Raw genomic sequence first — 21,133 nt, 5'->3', positions numbered from 1 at the left:
AAAAAAACGCTTTTCCACACGCCTGAGTTTATAGAAAAGCGAATGGCAACAAAAGCCTCAAACAGGTAGACTGTTTTCACTGAGCAGCATTGCGGGGTTACGAAAGCTGAGGGCAAGAGAATCTGTGGTTAGCTGCTGCTGAACTGAGCTAGAAAGATCTGCATTTATTGATTATATATAAACAAGAAAGGCAAAACCCAAATGCATTTAAAGAGGGAATGCAAAATCAAGCTGGTAGAGGTGCAAGTGGTAGAGGTGCAAGGAGAATAATTTTTAGGGAAAATGGGGCTAAAAAAAAGGGGGAAAGATCACAACACTTCAATTATAAAGCCGTTACACCAGCTACATATTCATATTATATCAACAATGGTAGAAAAAAAAGAAAGCTAACAAAAAAAAAAAAAAAAGTAGGAAATCTGATAGCATCCAACAACATTTTTAAAATAATTCCTCTGTACAATATATACAAAAAGCACAAAGCTGAGTGCACATGGGAGGTGGTGGTGAGAAGAGACCGCAACAGTGAGCAGAGGAAACGTGCAAGGCCTGCTTTGCCCCAGGACACTGTGTAGGGTAATGCTTTCGAGTGCTATATTACACCATGCAGATGTACACAAAACCGACAGAGAGAGAGAGGAACAAGAGGAGCTCCAGAGCAGCACAGATCACACACCATTAAATAATAGCACAGGACGCATTTCAAATCCCGGACCTCGGCCTAGTGGATAATAAATTCCTCTGATTGGTCGGATCTGGGGTAGAGTAGCAGGGCATTATCTATAAATGTCCAGTGGGGCTGTCTCTCTCTCAGCGTGCCAAAACACTCCAAAATGCCCCCTGGGAGTCCCATCATGAGTTTAGTGAACAGCTGGGCAGGCCAGAGCCAGACACACACAGTTCAGTCTGTACTCTTCTGTCCTTACTAATGTCACAAAATTGAATGATTCCCATTAAAAATGATGGATACGTCTCCACGAGCACGAGAACTGGCAGAAACCTCCACATGGTGAAGGTTGTAATCCTCGTGCTGAGAATGGCAGGAGCTGAGGCCCCAATTCTGCCACCTTCAATAAGTTGAATTTCCACAGTGCTGCATGCTCACCTGACCAAATCACCCCAAGGTCAGCGTCCCGAGCTCCTTCAGTTGTAGCTTACCTGGCCTAAGTTACGAAGAAGGAAAAAAAAATGTTTTGATGCTGTTTAAAAAGGCAGCATAGTGTGCAGCTGGGGGGTAAAAAAAAATAAAATAAAATCACAGTTGTGACTGACTATCGTTTCCAGTGAGTGGGAAAGGAACTTGAAAGCTAAAGAGGAGAGGAAAAAAAAAATCTGCTATGCACTCGACTTCTTCTCTTAGCAATAAAAGCAGGCAATGAATTTATTTTCCTCCCCTGGCACTGCACACCAGAGAAGCAGATTGGTGGTTGTCAGTACAGTGCCACGAGCAGCTTGAGCTTGCATAGAGTCCAAAAGGTGAGGTGGGCAACGAAGTAACTCCTGCCAAGCTGCACACTTGAGGTCCAGGTCCGCAGGTAGAGCCGTTCCGATGTAGTGATTTTGCATTCACGATCCTGCGCATATCTGTCCGATCCCAGTCCCTCTCTCCCAGTTTAATATGCTGAACTAGCACCGTTTCAATGCATCAGTGCTTTATAGGGCGCACAAGCGCTGCTGAACATCCAGTCAGCACTGCAGCGATGGAGCGAGAAGCCGACCACTGGGGGATGGGAGCAGTGGGCTCATTTCTCACCCTCCCACCCTGCCACTGCTGTGCAGGGATCAAAGACGCCAGGACATCCAGGCAGAAAAAAAAAACAAAAACAAAAAATACAAGAACACCATTTAACTGATGTCTAAACGAGCTCCACACAATTCCTCATGTGATCCAGTCACATGGCCACAGGAAAGCTTGAGGTCAACCAAATTACCTCTGCCTAGGAACAAGAGAAAATCGGAAAATTAAGCTTTAAACACAGCAAAGACAGACAATTTAGCACTGAGGACTATTGGTCTTGATAAACAGATCTGAAGTAAATAAATGCTACACAGCAGGAATGTGCCCAATTGTGATCACCACAAGAGGGCAGTGTCTACTGCTGACTGCTCCATGGGCATAGCTTGTAAATGCACAACCCGAATCATAACACAAGCTACAAGCTCATATGCCTCTACCTTCAAACGGTTTAAAAATCCTTACCATTCTCACCTCCGTGCTGGGGGGTAGAGGGAGGGTGCAGAGTTTGAAGAGGAGAGACCTGGAGGACAAGGTGGTGGTTAGAACTGGTGCTTCAGTCAATAAAACTACCACATGCTATAGCATGCAATAGCTCAATTTTAAGGAGGAGGAAAGCGGGGAACACACACTGACCTGTGCCATAGGTGAGGTCATACTGCAAAGGGTAGCTCAGGTGGTGATGGGAAGGCATGATGCGTTGTGAGGGTGAGGAACGTGGCCGGTCAATGTCCCTCTCCCGGTCGCTTGTGCCCCTCTCTCTCTCATGAGGTCCCTTTTCACTGACTGTTGGGGACTTGCTTTTGTACTGGCTAGCATGCTGATGCAAAATATCCAAGGCCTTCGACTCTGGGACTGACTTGCCAGTGACTGTTGGACTGGCTCTGGCCTTTTCCACCTCTTCTGGGGCACCGATCTTGCTACCATAGGGGGAGAAGGAGTAGCCCGCTGACAAGTAGCCTGGGGAAAACAAACACTTTAGCCAAGGATATCTTAACAGAACTTAACTGATGAGTTGGAAAAATCATGCAAAATATTGTGGATCTACAACAAGACTCTGTATTGAAGATGATACCTGGGTAGTTCTGCATCATGACAGATGGCATCCCACGATAACCAGGGTGGCTGGGATCATATCCTTGCCCGTAAGGGTAGCCGTGCATGTAGGGCATATAGGACTGATGTTGTGCCAGGGGTGACGAGAACTGCATGTGGGGAGCCACTCGAGGGTCTTTGCTCACACCCCTGTGTTCATCTGATGTGGATGACGTTCGAGGTTCAGTGCAGTCTTTAGAATCCTCTTTAGGACCAGTCTCTTTGGGCCGTTGCCTGTCCTCTTTACCTTTTCTGTCTCTCTCCCGATCCCGCTCTCGATCTCTTTCTCTTTCCCGATCCCTGTCCCGATCACGCTCTCGGTCTCTCTCCTCCTTCCAGCGCTCTTCCTCTTGTTGCTTGTGGGTCTCTGGATACTTGGGATAGACGTAGGGCCACCGAGAATCAGCTTCCTAAAAGGCAGCGGTATCAAAAAATAGGAGGAAATGTTAGATAAAGCAGATACAATTAAAACCCACAAAAACACATCATCTAGAAAGACTGAAAAATGAACCAAGTTGCATACCTGTCTGTACCACATGGCCTGCTCCATTGCAGAGAGCCTACTGGGTTCGAGACCTGTCTTCTGATCATCCTTCCCATGGTGGCTTCCCTCACTCAGCTTCATCTTAAGTCCCTCAGCCTGCTGGGCCTGAGCCTTGACATCTTCACTCTTGGGTATAATGACTGATTTCGGTGTCTCAGAGGTGTCTTTGGGCTTGTTCTGTGGTGGTGTTTTGCCAAGGTCAGAGAGACTAGGTGCCTTGGACAAAGTTGGAGGAACCGAGGCCTTTTGCTTCCATTCCTCGTTCTTTATAGATGCCTCTCTGTCCTTCTGAGCTGCCTCCGATTTCTTCTCTGCAGCACGGTGCTGCTCGGCCGCCTGCCGCTGCCGATCCTCACACTGTTGCCTATAGGCTGGATTGGTGTTCATCAAGTGGTTATGGTAGGCTTGGTCTGCAGAGTAACCGTAAGGGGGAACATAGGCATACTGATTATAGTACAGGGGCTGCATGAACATGTTCGAGCGCTGCTGTATGACTGAGGGTTGCTGCTGTTGCTGCTGGCCAGAACTGCCCATCTCGGACTTGCGGTCCTCAGGCTGGTCAGATTTTCCTTTCTCCTCTGCTTGCTCAGGTTCATCTTCTTTCTTTACCTTCACTGGAGCACCGTCTTGGAGTGGAGGACCAGTGCTAGAGACCCCAGGGCTGGGATTTGGATTGGCATAGTTGGGGGAATATAAGGTTTCGTAGTTGCCGTAGTATGGAGACTCCTTGTTGGACGTCTGAGAAGGAAACAAGGCCTTCTTGGCACCTTCCCTTGTACCTTGATCTTCAGACTTGGTCTTCACATTCTCCAACTTACCCTCCCCATCTTCCCCTGCATCTGAGATATCAGAGTAAGCTGGGCTGTTTGTCTTTACTGAAGAATTGTCTGCCCCATTTTGCATGACCACATGAAGTGGAGGGAGAGGTTGGGCCATGCCACCACTATCTATTCGACTAGCCACTCCAATAGAGGGGCTCGGAGCGTTGTCTGAAAAACTGTAGATCTTGTCAGCCTCAGCTTTAATGCTGGCCAAACGACTCTGGTGGGCATCAGAAGAGCCATTGAGGAGGCCATCGCTCTTATTTCCCGGATCTGAGGACTCTGAATAGGGGCTCTTGCCTTCTTCAGGTTTTCCTCCTTTTCCTGGGGCTTTGGGACTGTCCCCTTCCTTACCACTCTCCTTCTTTTTCTTGTCTTTTTTCTTCTTGTCCTTAGACACAGCCAAAGAAGGGTTGACAGGTGAAGGATCTCCCATGACTAGTGGCTTGGGTTGGATTGCTTTTAGTTGGGGGCTCTTGGGGATGGACTGCACTACTGTGGTCATTCCAGGGGAGGAACCAGGATTTGCCCCAGCAAAGCCAGCTGCCTGCAGAGAATACAATTGCTGAGGGGGTATAGAAGGAGCAATGGACCTAGCAGATTTCATGCCTTTCTGGGCAAGCTTATCTGCCTTGCAGCTAGCGCTGGACTTCTTGGACTTGTCCTTATCTATGCCTTTCTTATCATCCATGCCATCATTGCTGGCTTCATCGGTGAGGCATGGGCCATCCTCACCATCCATTGGTACTCCTCCCACAGCCTCATGGTCTGTCTCACAGGATTTCTTTTTGTTTGACTGCTTTGAGCCAAACTTTCCTGAGGATGGGGACGGGCTCTGTACATCAAAGCCTCTACCTTTAGGGGTGACTGAGCGCGCTGGAGACAAAGAGCCCTTCTGAGAGATTGAGGCGCCATTGCAGCTCCCTGGCTCAGGGTGCAAAGTGGAATCTTCCCCATACTCACTGTCGCCATCCATGTCCAACTTAATGTCATCATCATTGTGAGCCCGAGCTTGATGATACTTTAATCCATTGATATGCTTATACTTTTTGTTGCAGTTGGGGTGTGGGCAATCAATGAGTACTGGTGACGGACAGTTGCGATCCAGGGTGGGGGGGAGGGGCTCGGCCTTGATGGTGGGTATGGGCATTATTGCATGGGGCATGCCACTGTTGGAGTTGGTTCGCATGCGCTTGCTGCCCTTGGTGTCCTCAGAGCTAGAGTTGGGCTCCATGTCTGAGGTAGGTTTGTTCTTGCGCTTGTTGGCAGATGAAGGGCTTGCCTTGATGTCTTCCGTGTTACTGTTTGGTGGAGTGCGGCGTTCTGAGGAATTCTGGCTGCCGCGGCGCCCCTTACTGTTGGACGCAGCACGCGTCTTGCTGCTGTTGCTACCCTTGTTGTCAGAGGAGTTACTGTTCTCATTCACGGGAGTGTTGCTGTTAGGTCTCATTCTCTTTCCTCGCCCTCGGCCATTCCTCATCTCTAGATCGCTGGTAGGAGACTCACAAAATCTGCAGAATGAAGAGGAACATCCTGGGTTAAAAAAATTCCATACATAATGGGGACTTGTGAAGCAATCATAATAAACAAAGCTCCAACACAATTACCAGCATGCACTGCATTAACAGGGTTTCTGAGAGGCACTCAGGCGAGAGACTGCCTCTCCTATGAATCATCCCACTCCATTCTGATTCCAGAGGAGATTTTCGAACAGCCTCGGGAGAGGCATGGACGTGCTGTGCGTTTTTATCCCCTCGTTATCCCTGATCTTGACAGCCAGCATGTTCTGACGGATGGCACAGCAGCACAGAGCTGCAGGATTAGGCCAGGGTGACCTGGCTGCTCATCAGATATCTGGAGATAACATCCTCTTACAGACAGGGCACAGGCACCAAGGGAGAACCGCTAGAGCACTCAATCAAAGGGTAGGGCTCTCACCGAGGTCAGGTACAGGGAAATAAAGCTCAGGAGTAAAAGCAGTGCTCTATACTTGAGGAATTTGTGCAGACAATTGTGCAACATACTATTTAAGAAGGTGTTGCTAAGGAGGACTGACAAACAAACTAAAATGGCAACTGTCAAAAAATATTTTCTATGTTTCCAGAGAATACTGTTGAACACGGATCTTGAACACTACATCGATCATTTTGTCAACACAAATCGGACACACAAACTGGATTTTTGGTATTCAATTGGAACTATATTTCATTTTCATAGGGTTATATAATGTATGTAGCCTAGTCATGGAGCCACTGTTACCACAGATGCCCAGTGATGCAGCCAATATAAGAATCACTTAGTTCCACGGGTTATTTTTCTGGCAAATGGCAGTCAATAGTCCTCCAGGCAACTCTGAAATGAGGGGAGGATGTGTCACAGCCATTAACATGCTGCCAGACTCGCTCTGCACAGCCCTCTCTGGGGAGAGCAGCTGTATGTTTGTCGGGTTTGATGGCAGCCTCCTGCATCCTTCCGATAAAGAGCGCCATGGCAACACAAGCCTTCCCTGGACCCTCTGATTATAAAAGAGAGTACCCTCCAAATAAAAGAACTCTTTAAAAACATGGTGCCACAAGCTGACGGGCAGGCATGTGCAACTATTAGGGCTCCATGCTTGTCTTCTCAGAAAAGGGCCTGTCCTGGCCAGTATTGGGCATCATACATCATCCAGGTGAGAGCAGCATTTAACTGAATCACTCCATTCAGAGAGCCTGCCCTGAGATCTGATGAAAAGATCTACAGCTCAGTAAAAGCCCTGCCCCCCTCCCCCCACACCACTGATTGTGTGCAGTATGTTTTCATTGCTGAACACTCAAGAGTACAATAGAGAATTGGCACATGGTGAAAGCAAGGTTTACTTCACACTATGCTGGTTCGAGCAATCGCTAAAGAAGCAGACACTAAGACCCAGAGCGGGGCGGAAACTGAGTCTCAGCACATGCTCCATAAAAGAGTCTGACAGTCTCTGCTTTGATGCCTCTGACAGGATCGATGGCAGAGAAGGAAGAAAAGAAAAAGAAAAAAATCAATTCCACTCTGATGTTGCATTTCAAAACCTCTGTGTCAACAGGGAAGCATTTTTTAGACGTTACCCTCCAATATTTCGTTTGTAATTGCTGCCACGGTTCAGACGTTCGCACAAACACTCACAAAAAAAAAAGACTGGAAAAGCAAAATTGGGTTGGTGTAAAATTGGCAACCTAGATGTCAAGAGAGCATTCTAGGCTCCACTCCTGCATGAAATGTCAGTGCTCTGTATACTTTCTTACCTCGGCGGGGCCCAGTCGTGCCGGGTGCAGTCCAGTAAGGTGCCAACGTAGGTCTTGTTTCTCCAGGTGACATTGACCACAAGCATGCCTGGAACAGAAACAGAAGACGTTAAACAGTATAAAAACAAGCTTCACCAAAACCATTTATCTATTTTGAAAAAAATCGAATGAAAAAATCTAATTTAAATAATAATAAGAGAACATCAGTGCAGCAAAAACCCAGTGCAGCAAAGCTAGAGGCATCTGAAAACAGCACTCTTTGGTATTCCAGTGGAGACACTGCTCTGTCTGATTCAGTGACTAACACACATTCTCTATCTCTCCAGAAGATGTCCTATTAGCACATAGCGGTTCTCCATTCCGGGCTCTGGGCAGAGCAGAGAACACAAACGTCCATTTGTATGCAGCTGAGAAGGCAGGAGGGAGAGAGGAGAGGAGGAGAGGAGGGGGGATTGGTTGGCTTGTGTCCTCAGGCTGACATTGCTGCAGTATGCAGCAGCTCTCTGGGTTTATTTAAAAAAAAAAAAAAAAAAAAAAAAGGTTGTGTTTGTGTGTCAGGCTGTTTGAGGCATATAAGAGTACAGAGGATCTGCACACTTCAGCTGGTCTTTTCAGCAAGTCCCTGTTTCGCACCTCGATTTTTTAAGAGTACAGAAAGATACTGTTCCAGCGTGGAAGTGAGAAAAGGGCAGAGATCAGTGTAAAAATGAACAGATTTCCCACCTTCCATCGACCACAGTACAGTACCGCCCCCGAACACTAGATGGCAGCCGCCATCACCCCAGGAGAAACAGATTCCTGGAAAATCCTGCCTCACCCACAGAGAATGCAGGGGCTTTTTTCAGTCCAATCTGACACAGCACTGACCACCTCGCTGTCTCAGTCCACCAGCCCAACACTGCTCCGATGGGGTCAGCACCATTTCCCTCGGAATTGTCGGAGCTTAATGGAGCGCCGCTTGTTTCGGCTGCACTCATTAGAAATGCCAGCTCAGTCTGATGCCGAGCGCTTCCAGGCAATACCGATGGACTGACTCACCAGAAGAATATGGCTTATCAAACAAGTGCTACAGATTTGCACATCAAACACACACACATACACACATCTGGGAAACACACAATGGAATCTTCGGAGCAAAGGAATAAGCCCACGCTGCTGGTATGCCTTTAACACTGTTTCCTTGACAACGTCGCAGCAACAGCGAAAAGCCATTAGAAAGGAAGCCATTCCATTCCAATGACAGGAGAGGTTAAATCGAACACACAGCACTTAAATCATGCCTGAGAGAAGGAAACGCTGATCATTTGCTCGTGTATGAGGTAGTGCATGTGACTGAGGTGCGGTGGAGAGGGGGGAAAAAAGGCGCCATCTGAAAACAATTAGCATTACATCAGTCGTTTGCTGGAGCGGTGGAGTTTAACCACTGAAACTGAACCCGAGTCCACTGGCTGGGCAAGGTGCAAGACAAACTAACACTCCTGCCAACACAATGTCAGTTGCTTGAACTTGTAATGTTATTTCATATGGCGCACCATTTAAAACCTTTAACACCGGAGTACCATAAAGGAAGTAATGACCTCAGGAGTCAGAGGCTTTATAGAAAAGAGAAGAGAAAAAGATTGGGGCGCTTGTGAAAAACGCTCGCAGGGTCTCACAACAAAAGCGCACACACGCTATAAAAAGCACGTGCTTGAAGCCCCAGAACCCGTACAGCTTAAAGAACAGGTGTGTTTGAAATCCGTAGAGCCATTTTCCCACTTTTTGAGTGCTTTGGTGGATGGAACAGAGAGCTTAACATCAACTAAATCCACTGGCCCGATGGTGACCTCGGAACGCCTGGTACGCTCGCAGAGGCAACGCCAGTCACTCCATTTGGAGCTTTTAAAAAAACAAAAAAAAAAAAAAACAAAAAAAACACTCTGCAGCTTGCAAACTAATTTGGTTTTATTAGCATGCAGACAGCCCTGCCACCCACTCGCCGCTCCTGCCAACCTCTCCCTTCTCTTACTTCTGCCGAGTGCAGACTATCTGCCATCAGTGGGAACTGCTGTTCCACCAATTCAACTCTGGCACAGGGCCCGGTTCCCAGGTTAGATAAGCATAGTAGATTTCAACAGAAACACACACACACACACACACACACACACACACACACACACACACACACACAGACAGACAGCTGAAGAGCTCTGTAAACTCCAGCCCCACTCTTGACTTTACAGTCGTCACTCCATCCTCCAATAAATCACCTCGAGTGTAAACACCACAAAACATCACACACAACGAGAACCCTACAGTCGGACTGGATTTTTTTCACCAAGCCTAATGTTTAGTCTCAGACAGATTAAGGAGGGGGAACTGACATGATTACAGGGCCAATGTGGGGGGGCTGGTGACTTCAGACAATGAGGACCACTGCAATTCACTTCCATCTGTTCCCCCGGACTCATGGTTGCTCTTCTGTAACCCCGGCAATCACTTACAAAGCTGTGACTGTGTCCTCTGGAGAGAGTAAAGCCCCAGCTCTCCCCCAGCTGACATTCTTCTCTCCACTTGCGCTGGGGGAGCGTGGGTCCATTTCGGCATCACTTTAATGTGAAAGGCCTGGCAGCGTGACTGCATAGCTTGACAGTAGAGCAGGCATGGGAGTGACCAGAGTCAAAATATGTTTATTGGCCACCAGCACGCTTTTCACGAAACTCCAAACGGTGTAAATGATTAAGCTGCGCGGCTCTAGCGGGCTTCCTCGGTCAAACCGGGCTGAGAAAGGCTCATTGTGCTGGCCCAGGCTGTTATTCATGCTTGCGGTGTGGGACTCTCCGTGGCTGTTTTGCATACCTCTCCACTGACTTGCTGCCAAAAGCAGCAAATTGGTGCAGCAGACAAGCCCAAACTGAGACAAGACTCTCGCACAGACTATTGTTACGAGAATGGTGTTCTTACGGCTGCTGGTGTGTATGGGTGTGTGTGTGTTTATGAACATGGGCCAACCAGCAAGGCAAATCTAGTTTGGGAGGATGACGAGTGGCCTTTCGCTTTTTTTCTCACTCCATTTTCAGACTCCCTCAGACTACAAACATTCATCAGACAGGAGGGCAAAGCAGCTGCCCCCTCGGTTCTCTCAAGTACTGCGGCCTTGTCATTTCCTATCCTGTTCCCTCCCACTGCCCCTCCGAGCAACAAAGCCCGATTCCCACCTCTCCCACCCCCATCAAAGAGCTCTCTAATGGCAACAATGAGCTGACAAGCTCTCAGAGGGGACCTGCCTGCCAGCCCCCCTCTCTCCGGGTCACCAGTTTCATCTTCCCCATGAAGAGTTTCATTAATAGGCGGTCATGCTGCACCCCCAATAATCCACCCTGCAGAGGGTCAAGTCTGTGGGCAAGAGGACTCCAGGCACTGACCCCCCGCGCTCCAGCCCATTCTCATTTAACTAGTCTTATTATTTTTCTTTTCTTATCCATCTACTGGGGGTCAAACAGACCAGAAAATCCAACTACGCCAAAGGAGGACAAAAGCCCACCGCCGTCACCCACCAGTGCCCAATTCCAGCCCGGGAACGGGCTTTCTTAAAGGGCTTTTAAAAGTCATTGTGTCATTTTTCGTTCTAGGGGGATTACTCTCATTTCTGGAGGAGGATGATGATGAGGTGACTGAATTATGAAGCTCTTAAACCTGCGAATGGTCAGAAAGGATTTTTGCCAGCATGAAAAGAAATGTAACTGTGCAGGAAAAAAAAACACACTAATGAAATCCCAGAATTAATTGAGCATTGAGTCATAAAATCTATTTCTGGAAATAAATCTGAACCAATCAGCAATGGGGGAAAAAAAAAAAGAAAAAAAAAAGTCATTGTTAAAATGTGATGTTCATGAAGATCTGATCTTCTGACATGGCTGCCTCTTCTGATTATCTGGGTCACATGACCAGGGCAGGAGTGTCCCCTGAGAGAGAGGGGCAGAAAGGCTCCTCTTTTGTAATAAGCACACTAGCGATTTGGCACAGCTGAATGGCCGAGGCCTGAATGCCGGGGTGAGAACCGAGCCTCCCTCCTGCGCCAGATTTTTTCCTCTCCCCTCTCTCCTCGCCCGCTCCCCTGGGGCCTGGGTGGTTGCCAGGTGCCATTTGTAAATCAGCAAAGTCAGAAAAGCAGACTTGAGAGGCTGACAGAGTTAACAGCTAATTCTGCTCCCAGGCTGGAGTCCTTCGGCAGCGCAAAATCTAATCCCATCCTGCTTCGTTGGGATTTTTTCCCCCTACGGCTGCAGCCTCGTTCACATTTCAACACCTTCAGCCCATTACACACTCTTCCTATCTTATTCACTTTTTTTTTTTTCCACACTTACTTTTGTACATTAAAGAAATCATTGTACATATTTGTTAGACAAAAAAAAATATTTCCATTCCAAAACGTTCTGCGTTAATCTGGCCACCAGCCACAGCACTGGCTGACTGCAGACCAAAGGCGAGTGAGATAGAGCAGGACAGACGGAGAGGCCTAGATGGGAATGCAGCGAGAGAGAGAGAGAGAGAGAGAGAGAGAGAGAGAGAGAGAGAGAGAGAGAGAGCAGCCAGGCCACAGACGCAGGGCTGGACTGAGTGAGCCGAGGCCCAGCCGCAGGCGGACAGACAGGGCCCTGCTGGCTGAGCGCGCTCACAATGACTGACAGCGAGAGAGGGGAGAATAACAAAACCTTCCCGGGCAAACAGCACAGCCCCATCAGGCCCTTTGTGTGTGTGTTTTTTCCCCTCTCAGGCTGGCTTGCCCGAGCAGACATCCACATGTCAAGTGTCGGTCTTCTTTACATTCTCTGCGAATGGAGACAATAACAAACACGGAGGAGGCTGTTCTTGCTTCTCGCGTCTCCGTGGGGTTTATGACAGGCGGTTCAGAAAAGCGAGGTGCTGCAGCTCCGAGCAGAAGGGTTTTTTTTTTTTTTTTTTAAGCTGGAGGACTCCCTCTTAACTGGAGGAACAATTGCTAATTGTTTTAAAACGTTGTGGCTCCGCTCCAGATGTGTTTCTCTCTTCGTGCTGAAAGGCATCCTTCCCCTGAGACGTTTCTCCATCTCCCTCCAAGTGTTTGGCACCACAAGGACATTTTCCATCTTGCCGGCTGGTATTAAGTTCAATAAAACAATTATTACAAACCGAGCAAAAGGCATCGAGTTTCCAAGGAAAGATGCTTTTTGCCCCTTGATGTAAATGAGGGGGTCTCTGTCCGTTCGGGCGAACGGGAACAAAACCCGCAGTGGTGACGGGGATTTACAGGCAACTCTCCGGGAGCGATAAAGCTTCGCAAGATTTAGAGTTGACATTTGAAAGTGTCAGCATGCGGGGGCCGGTGAGGGGCGGCTCTCCTCCGAAACGACTCGCGGGTCACCAGTCGGAATACGGAAATGGCTTCAAATGCCACTCTTCTCCCCTCCTTATCCTGTTCCCCTCTCCCCCGCGTCGGCGGCTGGCGGATGCTGACTGAAGGGGGTCGGGGCTGGTGAGTCGGCGGCGCCTCTGCCCCCATCCCGTCTCGGCTCTGACAGCTCAGCACCGAGTCGCTCATTGATCCGCAAGTCGGTCTATAAATACTGAGCGCCGAAAAAGGTCGGCATTTGGTAGTCAAATTCTTCTGTGAAAGGTTGTCCTCCTGATGGGGGCGAATGGTCACCCCTCATACTAAACAACAAAAAAACTACTTCAGGAATTTCTTGCATCTTATAAATTTCACAGGTGGGACCGGCGTAGTAAGACGGGAAATGGATGGCGGTGGAGCAATCATCTGAGTGGGCGTCAGACGGAAGCCTGCCAAACAAAATGTTCCACGCTGGCAACACACTTTATTTCCACTTGATTCTGCTCTCGTCTTCCAGGACCTCTGACTACTGGAGATCCCGCGCCCGGGCGCTATTGCTCATCTCCGCCTCGCTCTCCTGAGACAGCTTCGGCTCCGCACTCTGCTTATTTCCTGCATTTGTCAGATGGAGTGCTGCAGTGTGATGGGAGCTCTGGGCCAGCTGCAGTACTAACACTGCATGAGCGGCACAGCGGTGCCAGAAATGAAGCACTGAATCACACGGCCAGGAGACGGGGCGAGCGAGGAGAGGGAGAGAGAGAGAGGGAGAGAGTGTACAAAAAAGAAAAGAGGAGGAGAGATGGGGAAAAGAGAAAATAGAATGAGTCACACATCTCCACGCCATTGGGTTAGTGCATCGTGGGTACTGGAATGTCTCCTCCTGACCAGAGCCTGGCGTGTTAAGAACGTAGCGTTTAAAAAGAAAAGAAAATGACTGGCGGTACTTGGGTCCCGCTTTTAATTTATTCATACCTGGGTCAGCTACTCTTTAACGCTTTCGTGTTGTTCACGTCCCAAAAACACCAGGCGGAAAGGGACTGAACTATTCTGTTTGTGCATCCGCCCATGCGCCGCATCATTAGTCAGTCTGGTGCGCGAGTCCGTCAGAGTTCAAACGAATTAACGCCCCTGCAGGGAAACCGCGTCGGCGCAGGCAGCGATTCTCCCGGATTCCGCGGCCCGTTCTGCTCCGGCCCCGCCAAAATGAACCAGCGGCAAAATTCAGGTCCTTCGCGGACAAAGGGGAAGACAGAAGACTCAAGACCACACCTTATAACTCACCCACCAATCAGTCCCCTATTAAAACGCTGGGTTTTACGCGACAGGGAGGCGAGATGAGACGTACTTCAACTGTAAAACGTCCATCAACCCAGACTACAGACACAGGAATAAGGCTGAAGGAAAACAAGGACCAGATAAATGGTTCCAAGTGAGAGTGAAAAATAAGACCACAAAGCTGAGACATCCCACTGTGGTAATAACATCTGGTTGGTATTTATGATCTGCTACACAAACAAAAGCTTCACATTATACTTGTTTTTCTATTGGTTTCCACAGTCCTTATGTTACATGGGGAAATTTTCCAAAACGTTGACAACTGGTTAAGAGCACGATTGACTAAACATGGATGATAAAGACTATTTATACAATCATCTGAACGCTAAAAAAAGCCCATTATTTGTACTGAGGTATTTGTCACACCTTTATCACACTAGAAAAAGAGATCATAAATATGACGGGCGAATTATAGGGTGGTAGTAGCCTAGTGGGTAACACATTCCCCTACGAACCAGAAGACCCAGGTTCAAATCCCACTTACTGCCATTGTGTCCCTGAGCAAGACACGTAACCCTGAGTTTCTCCAGGGAGGACTGTCCCTGTAACTACTGATTGCAAGGCGCTCTGGATAAGGGCGTCTGGTAAATGTAAACCATGCTTACCATCTTCAGTCTCTTGCCACACGATGCCCTCCAGGTTGACGCTGGTGCCAGGTTCACAGGGTCCCAGACACTCGGGCTCAGTTGCCAGGGCCACGTCAGCAGTGTTGACCGCCACAGAGCGGGTCCTTACCATGATCTGCTCACAGGGGGACGAGATTTCACTGTTGCCCACCGGAGCTAGAAGGTGGAGCGGTGGAGGGGCGGGCGTGGAGACCGGAGACTCCATCTGCAGAGAAGAAGGGGACAAGGGACATGATTATTTAAGCAAAAATCCATTAAATGAACAGAGTTCCAATTCAGATAGAGCACAGACATTTTTCCAGCATCAGGGTCCACTGCCAATGTGTTCTCCCCAGCACGTTCAGAAGCATCCAAAAGCAGACAAGAAGCACCTCTGGTTATTTAACTTTGATGGTGTGGATCACTACGGATCTCCATGATTATTATTCATGGTTGAGGACGTTTAAGTGCAGTCATTAGAAGCAAAGCCACTGAGGTAATAAAGCACAGCCTTCCTGCTGCCATCGGATTTTTACGAATGTTGCTGCCAGCTCCAAGCAGTGCGAGGGAGCCAATTTGATAATCTAATTAGCGCTGTTTATTGACTCTACACACATGAAAGTGCAGCATTTAGAGCAATCTCCCTTCTCCACCACACAAAATCTAATCAGGCATAGTTTGAGTATACAAAGAGAGCTATTCCTGGAGGGATAAAGGGCTAAAAAGGAAGACAATGAAGGAAGGGAAGGAAGGAATGAAGGTGGGGGGTTGCCTTCAACCATCCTTCCCATATCTTCAGATAGCAGCTACAATTTCATTGTATTCACAGCAGGTATTCAGCGGCTCAGGTTGCCTTATAAAGAGTATATTATGCTAATGCCATCAAAAGGTCAAAAGCTGTTAGTCACTTCAGATGCACTTATCCGTGGAGAAACCGGCGGGGCTCACGGAGGTTGCCATGCCACTGAGAAACAGGTCACCTACAAGGAAGCCATGAATTAGAAAACAAATCCGCAGATGGCCTTTACCGAGTCCCAGCTTTTGTTCCTGCTACTTTCCCGTAAAAAGGGAAGAATAGAAGAAAAGAAGCCCGCCTCCAGTGCAGCCAGTCAGACGACGTGTAGGTGCTGCAACGAGCCGCGCTTTATTATAACCGAACCAGTAAATCAGCAGCAAATCACTGCAACGTACCAACGCACGGCAGCTTTTATCACGCGGTTGGCCAAGTCAAACGGCTCCGGACGCTCATACCTACCCACACCAGCATCGGTTGTAACCCATTTAAACTAGAAGTCCTGGGCTCCCTGCGCGCCCGCTGCACTGTTAATTATTACCATTAATGATGAGAAGAAGAAAATATACTTTACGCTTTAAAATAAAAGTGCATGAGTGTCCAGCTTTGGGGAAAAAGCAGCCTGGCTGGTCTGTAGTGAAGGGGGCGTGGTGGCCTGAGCCCTGAAAGGGGGCTGGTTTGAGGGTACCGAGGGGGATGGGGGGCCCGGCAGAAGGACCCGGCCGTTTGTTGTTATTGTGTTCGGCAGGGGCAACACGCTCCCCGATGAATCGGGTTAAGAGAGGGCCTTTAATTGACGGAGGAGCAGCTGGTGCCGTCGGCAGCCGGGGGATTTCTGGGTGGGGGGGGCGCTGCGCAAAGGCTCTTATCGTCAAGGATATTACCGGAGCCGCGCTGCAAATAACAGATTGAGCTGTAAGGGCCTCCGCGTTTGACAGGAACACGGGCGAGCTGAGGAATCTGCATTCGGCAGCGGCGTTCTCTCCCTCGTGCTCTGCTAAAAAAACCCCGAAAATGTATAGCCCCGGCGTCTAAAAACCCCCGGGACCGCAGCGCTGGCGCATGGACCTGCAGTCACGCACGTGGGTTCCAGCGGGGGCCCCTGAGGACTCCACACCGGCGGCCCACAGGGAGGTTTAATCTGGTCGCGGAGCAGCGGGAAGTCGGTCATTCGCCACCCGCCGTCGGCCCGGGAGGGAGGAGTCGCCTCCGTTGTGGCCGTTGTGCTCAACCCCCCCCCCGCTGGACACCCCGATCTTTGCTGTAGCGGGCAAACCCCGGCAACGCCGCACTACTTACTCACCGGGGCCGCAAGAAACCGAGCTCACGGCTTCGGACGGGATTACCTCAGGATTACGCGGAGAGGGATCCAACACAGAGTGCTTTTTGGGAGCAGCCTGCGTGTTCAGCCGCATGTATTTTTAATGAGGTCTCTGCAGGCCGGAGAGCAGGAGAACTGCAGAAGATCTGTTCGCGTCACGCGAGAGAAGACCTCCCACTACTGCCGGGGGCCATTCCAAACCAGAAACCGATGCGTAGGAGCGCACAGAAAGACCACCGCACACAAACCAAAAGCGCTTGCACAGAAAGAGCCAGGGCGACAGCCAAAGAACCACCCAACACCGAGCCAAGTGGGGGAGCTCCAGGATGAAGCTCTAGAAATGACATTTTCATTCCAAATCCAATTTTTCAATTGCCGATAGCACATCAGTGTATTGTAATTAGGTGTTGGGTGGTAGTAGCCGAGTGGGTAAACCCAGATTCTGGTTCAGACCCCACAAACTTGCATTGTGTCCCTGAGCAAGATACTTAACCCTGAGTGTCTCCAGGGGGGCCGTCCCTGTAAATACTAGTTGTAAGTCGCTCTGGATATGGGTGTCTAATGAATGACATAAATGTGTTTGTGAGTTCCGATAAAAGACTGCAGTTTTAGTTTGTCACATGAATTATACAGTCACAATGGAATTTTAACTTGGAAAATCTAGCCTTGATCTTCGCCATTAATAAAGGCAGTTTTCATCTAATTGGATCTTAATGATGAACCAAGATGTTCCACGATGATCTAAATCAATCATGATCACACCAGGCCAGCACAAACGGTTGAAAAATGTTTCCTGGCTGCACTTCTCTCCTTTGTGGATTCAAGCAGACTATTAGTGGTTAGAAGCAAGTTTTTCTTTGTACGCACACTGGCCTTGCACTCTGTCCACACCCTGGATCTTAAGCTGTGTCTTGGTGTCTTTTTGTGGTTAATGAGTGCTTGAGCATTTTAGTCAGTTGAGGCCAAAAATAAACCCAATTACAGACCCTCCATACTCAGCCGACGTCATTTAAAAAGCTCTGAAAGTCACCAAATAGATTAATTCCAATATTTAAAAAAATAAATGATTTCTACTAATTATATTTGATTTTCTATTAATTGACTGAGGTCCTGTAGCACTGCTAGCGTGCTGTGGAGGTATGCGCCGCTCCACATTTTCTGCAGATTTCACATTAGTAGCTTGATTAATGGTTTATATTTATAATCACCCAGTTACTAATACTGCAAGCATTGCAGTGCAAGGCAAGCTCTAATCTTCGCACATAATAAACGATGCACGAGGCTTGTACCCTAGTTTCATGAATGCATGACTCCACCGCTGTCATTTTAACGCTTGCACCGCTATTACTTTTTAAAAGAGCCTGGAGGCTCTGCAAAGGTTCCAGCAGCAGTCGGGTTCTACAGTCATGTAGCTCCAGACAAAAACCCTATAAACCCGGCACTTCCTTGTTCCTCGCGCCGCCGAGGAGCGGCTGTAGCCTGAGCCGCCGCGGGGCAGCAGCGTGAAGGCCCTCTTCAGCCAGAGTCTTGCTTGTCTGAAGATTCTCAGGTCTGGAAAGCATCAAACCGCTGGATCCACTTTCAGGCTGCCAGGGTGTAGAGGAATTGTTGCCCCTCTGGATAACATTTCAGCAGGGGAAAGCGATCACACACTCCAGAAGAGAGAAGGGGGGGCTGTAGGGGTGTGGTGGGAGAGGGGGCGTCGGTCCTGACTGGTATAACAGAAAAGGAGTCTTGGCCCAGAGGCAGCCAAAATTAGGCTTTTGGCAGGGGATGAGCGCATTACAGCTTCCATTCCACCGAGGTTCACAGAACATTCCAGCACAGCCCTGACACCCCTGCTTTCCACCGAGGAGCGAGCGTTTCAGGTTCAACGCCATCTCCGAAGACCCCCAGATGGTTGACGTCACTCAAGTGAGCCCTGCGATTTGGCTCGGTAGGGGGTCAGCCGGTCCTGGAGAGGAATGGAGTCAGGCGGAGTTCAGGGAGCAGGGTTCAGGTCAGGTTAAATGTCTTCAGTAACCATATCTCAACCCCCAACTGTGGAAAATGCACATGGTACACAAGTGTCCTTCACTCCAAACCAAGCTGGACAGAAAGGAAGGCAAAAAAAAAAGAACCAAGTGGAAAGATTTTATAACATCAGACCCTTAAAGGCTTTCATACTATATATGGCCACTATTTTTTCCACTCTTGACTGGGGTATGTGTGACCGTACTCTTGTCAAAGTGCAGTTCGGTCTCCCTAAACTCTCCAGGGAAAAGTTAGCCTTGCAGACCTTTCTTTAAAGAACAGAAATAGCGTGAAACACTGCCCAGTCAGTCCATCAGTCTCTTCCGTCTTTTCAACCCAACCTGCTGGTGCTGACAGTTTAAAGTAATGTCACGCTATGTTTAGACGAGCGTCCTTCTGAGCAGTCGTTCGTGCTAGCGTTGCTAATCCGACCCGCATAAACAGAGGGTCACTAAGGGTTTTAAGGAAGTAACTCCAAGAGGAGCTTTAGAAGGAAGGCGGCGGGTGATTCTAAAAAAAAAAAAAAAAAAAAAAGTCCTAGTCACTGTCACACGAGAGTTGCAGTAGGATTCTTTCGGCATGACAAAAAGACCCGCAGCGAAACGGCAAAAAAACTAAATAAATAAAATAAGTCATGCTAGTGCAATGAGCGACAGAGCCACGAAACCCAAACACTTTTACAAGGCCAGCCATAACAGCAAGCCTCCACACTGCCATTTCTCAAGGCCTTTGTCCCGGACAGAGGCGGGGGGAATATATATATATATATATATTCTCATTCCACCATTCCAGGTCAACAGGAGGAAATAAAAAAACCAAACAAAATATGCAGAAACAGGCAGGAACACCGCAGACAGGCTTCATCTGAGAAATGTAGGTTAGCGTATTTAAATCAGCCCCTTCTCGGGATCAAAGGTCGCCGCAAATTTATTCACAGCAGTCATTTGCGCAGCGCTAGCCAGCCGAGAGCCAGGAAATCGTGTGGCAGCCATTTCACACCAATAATGCAATTCGTATGGATTAGGGCCATCAGTCTCCTATTTGGACGTTGCCCACACCGTCCCACCCACACAGCGGGCTACGAGACACGGGGCCATTTCAAAGCTCGCAGGAACACGCCGCTTTACAAACACGAAAGAAAATGGAGTTCTTCATGCCAGGCTACATGCATGTCTCTCGGCGCACACACAGCGCCTCCCTGCTAACTGTGCGGTTAGACGGTTTGTGTTGAGCTCTAGTTGGCTGTGGACCAGGACACCCTGAATAAGGCCGTACCTCTGGGCCATAAAACAAATCGGGCACTAACTGTCCTTCCCTATAATTAGCGAGCAGGATTGATTGAAAATCTGATTCGGGGAAACCGAAGGCTGCCTGTAATTTGAGTTCCCTTGGCCCCGGGAACCACATTTGAGGTGCTAAATTGGTCAGGGGCAGGAGCAGCCAAATCCACTGCTGCCTGTTGGAGGTGGCAGGCCTGCGTCGGTCGGGTCATCATTCTTTTTCTTGTGTTCCACGACTAGCGCCACAATCAAATCTTATTCCCCCGGCGGCTCGAGTCTCGAAGTGAAACGGTCTTGAAACGGCCGCCCGCTTGAGGTGGAAAAAGGACCGGACTTGCTAAAAAGCCTAAAGCGGGGCGAGCGGGGCCGTCTAAAAAGGCCACGGGACTTTTCTGCCCCTCTTCCAAATGCCTGGCAGCACAACCAGGGCTGAGCTGCAGAAGAGAAGACAACAAAAGGCGAGCAGCAGATTAGCAGAGCCGCTGAGTAAAGCGAGCATCCCGCCGCCTCCTCCCCCCCCCCGTAACCTAGATTCGCGGTAACGCGGCGGCTCATTAAAGCGCCACACCGGCCTCTAAGCGGGGTGCTGTCTGCCAAAGCGGGCGTGTTCGACAGCTACATGCTGCAAAGCTACACACTGTTACCGCTATGCACCAGTATTACTGCCGGCACCGGCCGCCCGGCGAACCCCGGCCGCGAGGACCTCGCCGCGTCTTCACGCCACGAGGGCGTGGGCGGCGGCAGCAGTTTGAAACAGAGGAAACCCAGACGTGGACGCAAACAGGTGAAGGCGCTCTCTGCGGGCAGGAAAAGCGCCGCGTGTGAGTCACTTCACCCGGTTTCACCGCAAAATCCTCACAAGACAAAAAAATAAAAAATAAATTCCGCTTAAACGCTGACGTGCGAACGGCTGCCTCCGTGGCAGATAAAAGGCAGCGATCACATTTTCATGCCGAGCTGAACGAAGACTTATGG

The 21,133-nt window shown here is 49.1% G+C and overlaps 1 protein-coding gene across 3 annotated transcripts in view; it reads right to left on the bottom strand.

The window, feature by feature from the left end:
- LOC114783715 (zinc finger protein 609-like) overlaps window positions 1-21,133 on the bottom strand; it is a 45,538-nt gene continuing 24,405 nt past the window's right edge. The window contains exons 2-8 of one of the 3 annotated variants that reach the window (XM_028969229.1): window positions 14,752-14,977; window positions 7,462-7,549; window positions 3,351-5,703; window positions 2,808-3,237; window positions 2,369-2,692; window positions 2,198-2,255; window positions 1-1,934 (exon numbers count right to left, since the gene is read on the bottom strand). In XM_028969229.1, coding sequence (XP_028825062.1) covers window positions 2,203-2,255; window positions 2,369-2,692; window positions 2,808-3,237; window positions 3,351-5,703; window positions 7,462-7,549; window positions 14,752-14,977 — 3,474 coding nt within the window. In that variant the 3' untranslated portion in view covers window positions 1-1,934; window positions 2,198-2,202. The remainder of the gene's footprint in view (window positions 1,935-2,197; window positions 2,256-2,368; window positions 2,693-2,807; window positions 3,238-3,350; window positions 5,704-7,461; window positions 7,550-14,751; window positions 14,978-21,133) is intronic. The other 2 variants (XM_028969227.1, XM_028969230.1) reach the window with 2 other exon arrangements.

Source organism: Denticeps clupeoides, unplaced genomic scaffold (genome assembly GCF_900700375.1).
Source record: "Denticeps clupeoides unplaced genomic scaffold, fDenClu1.1, whole genome shotgun sequence".
Classification (NCBI taxonomy): domain Eukaryota; kingdom Metazoa; phylum Chordata; class Actinopteri; order Clupeiformes; family Denticipitidae; genus Denticeps; species Denticeps clupeoides.
This window is presented reverse-complemented; position numbering and strand designations above follow the sequence as displayed.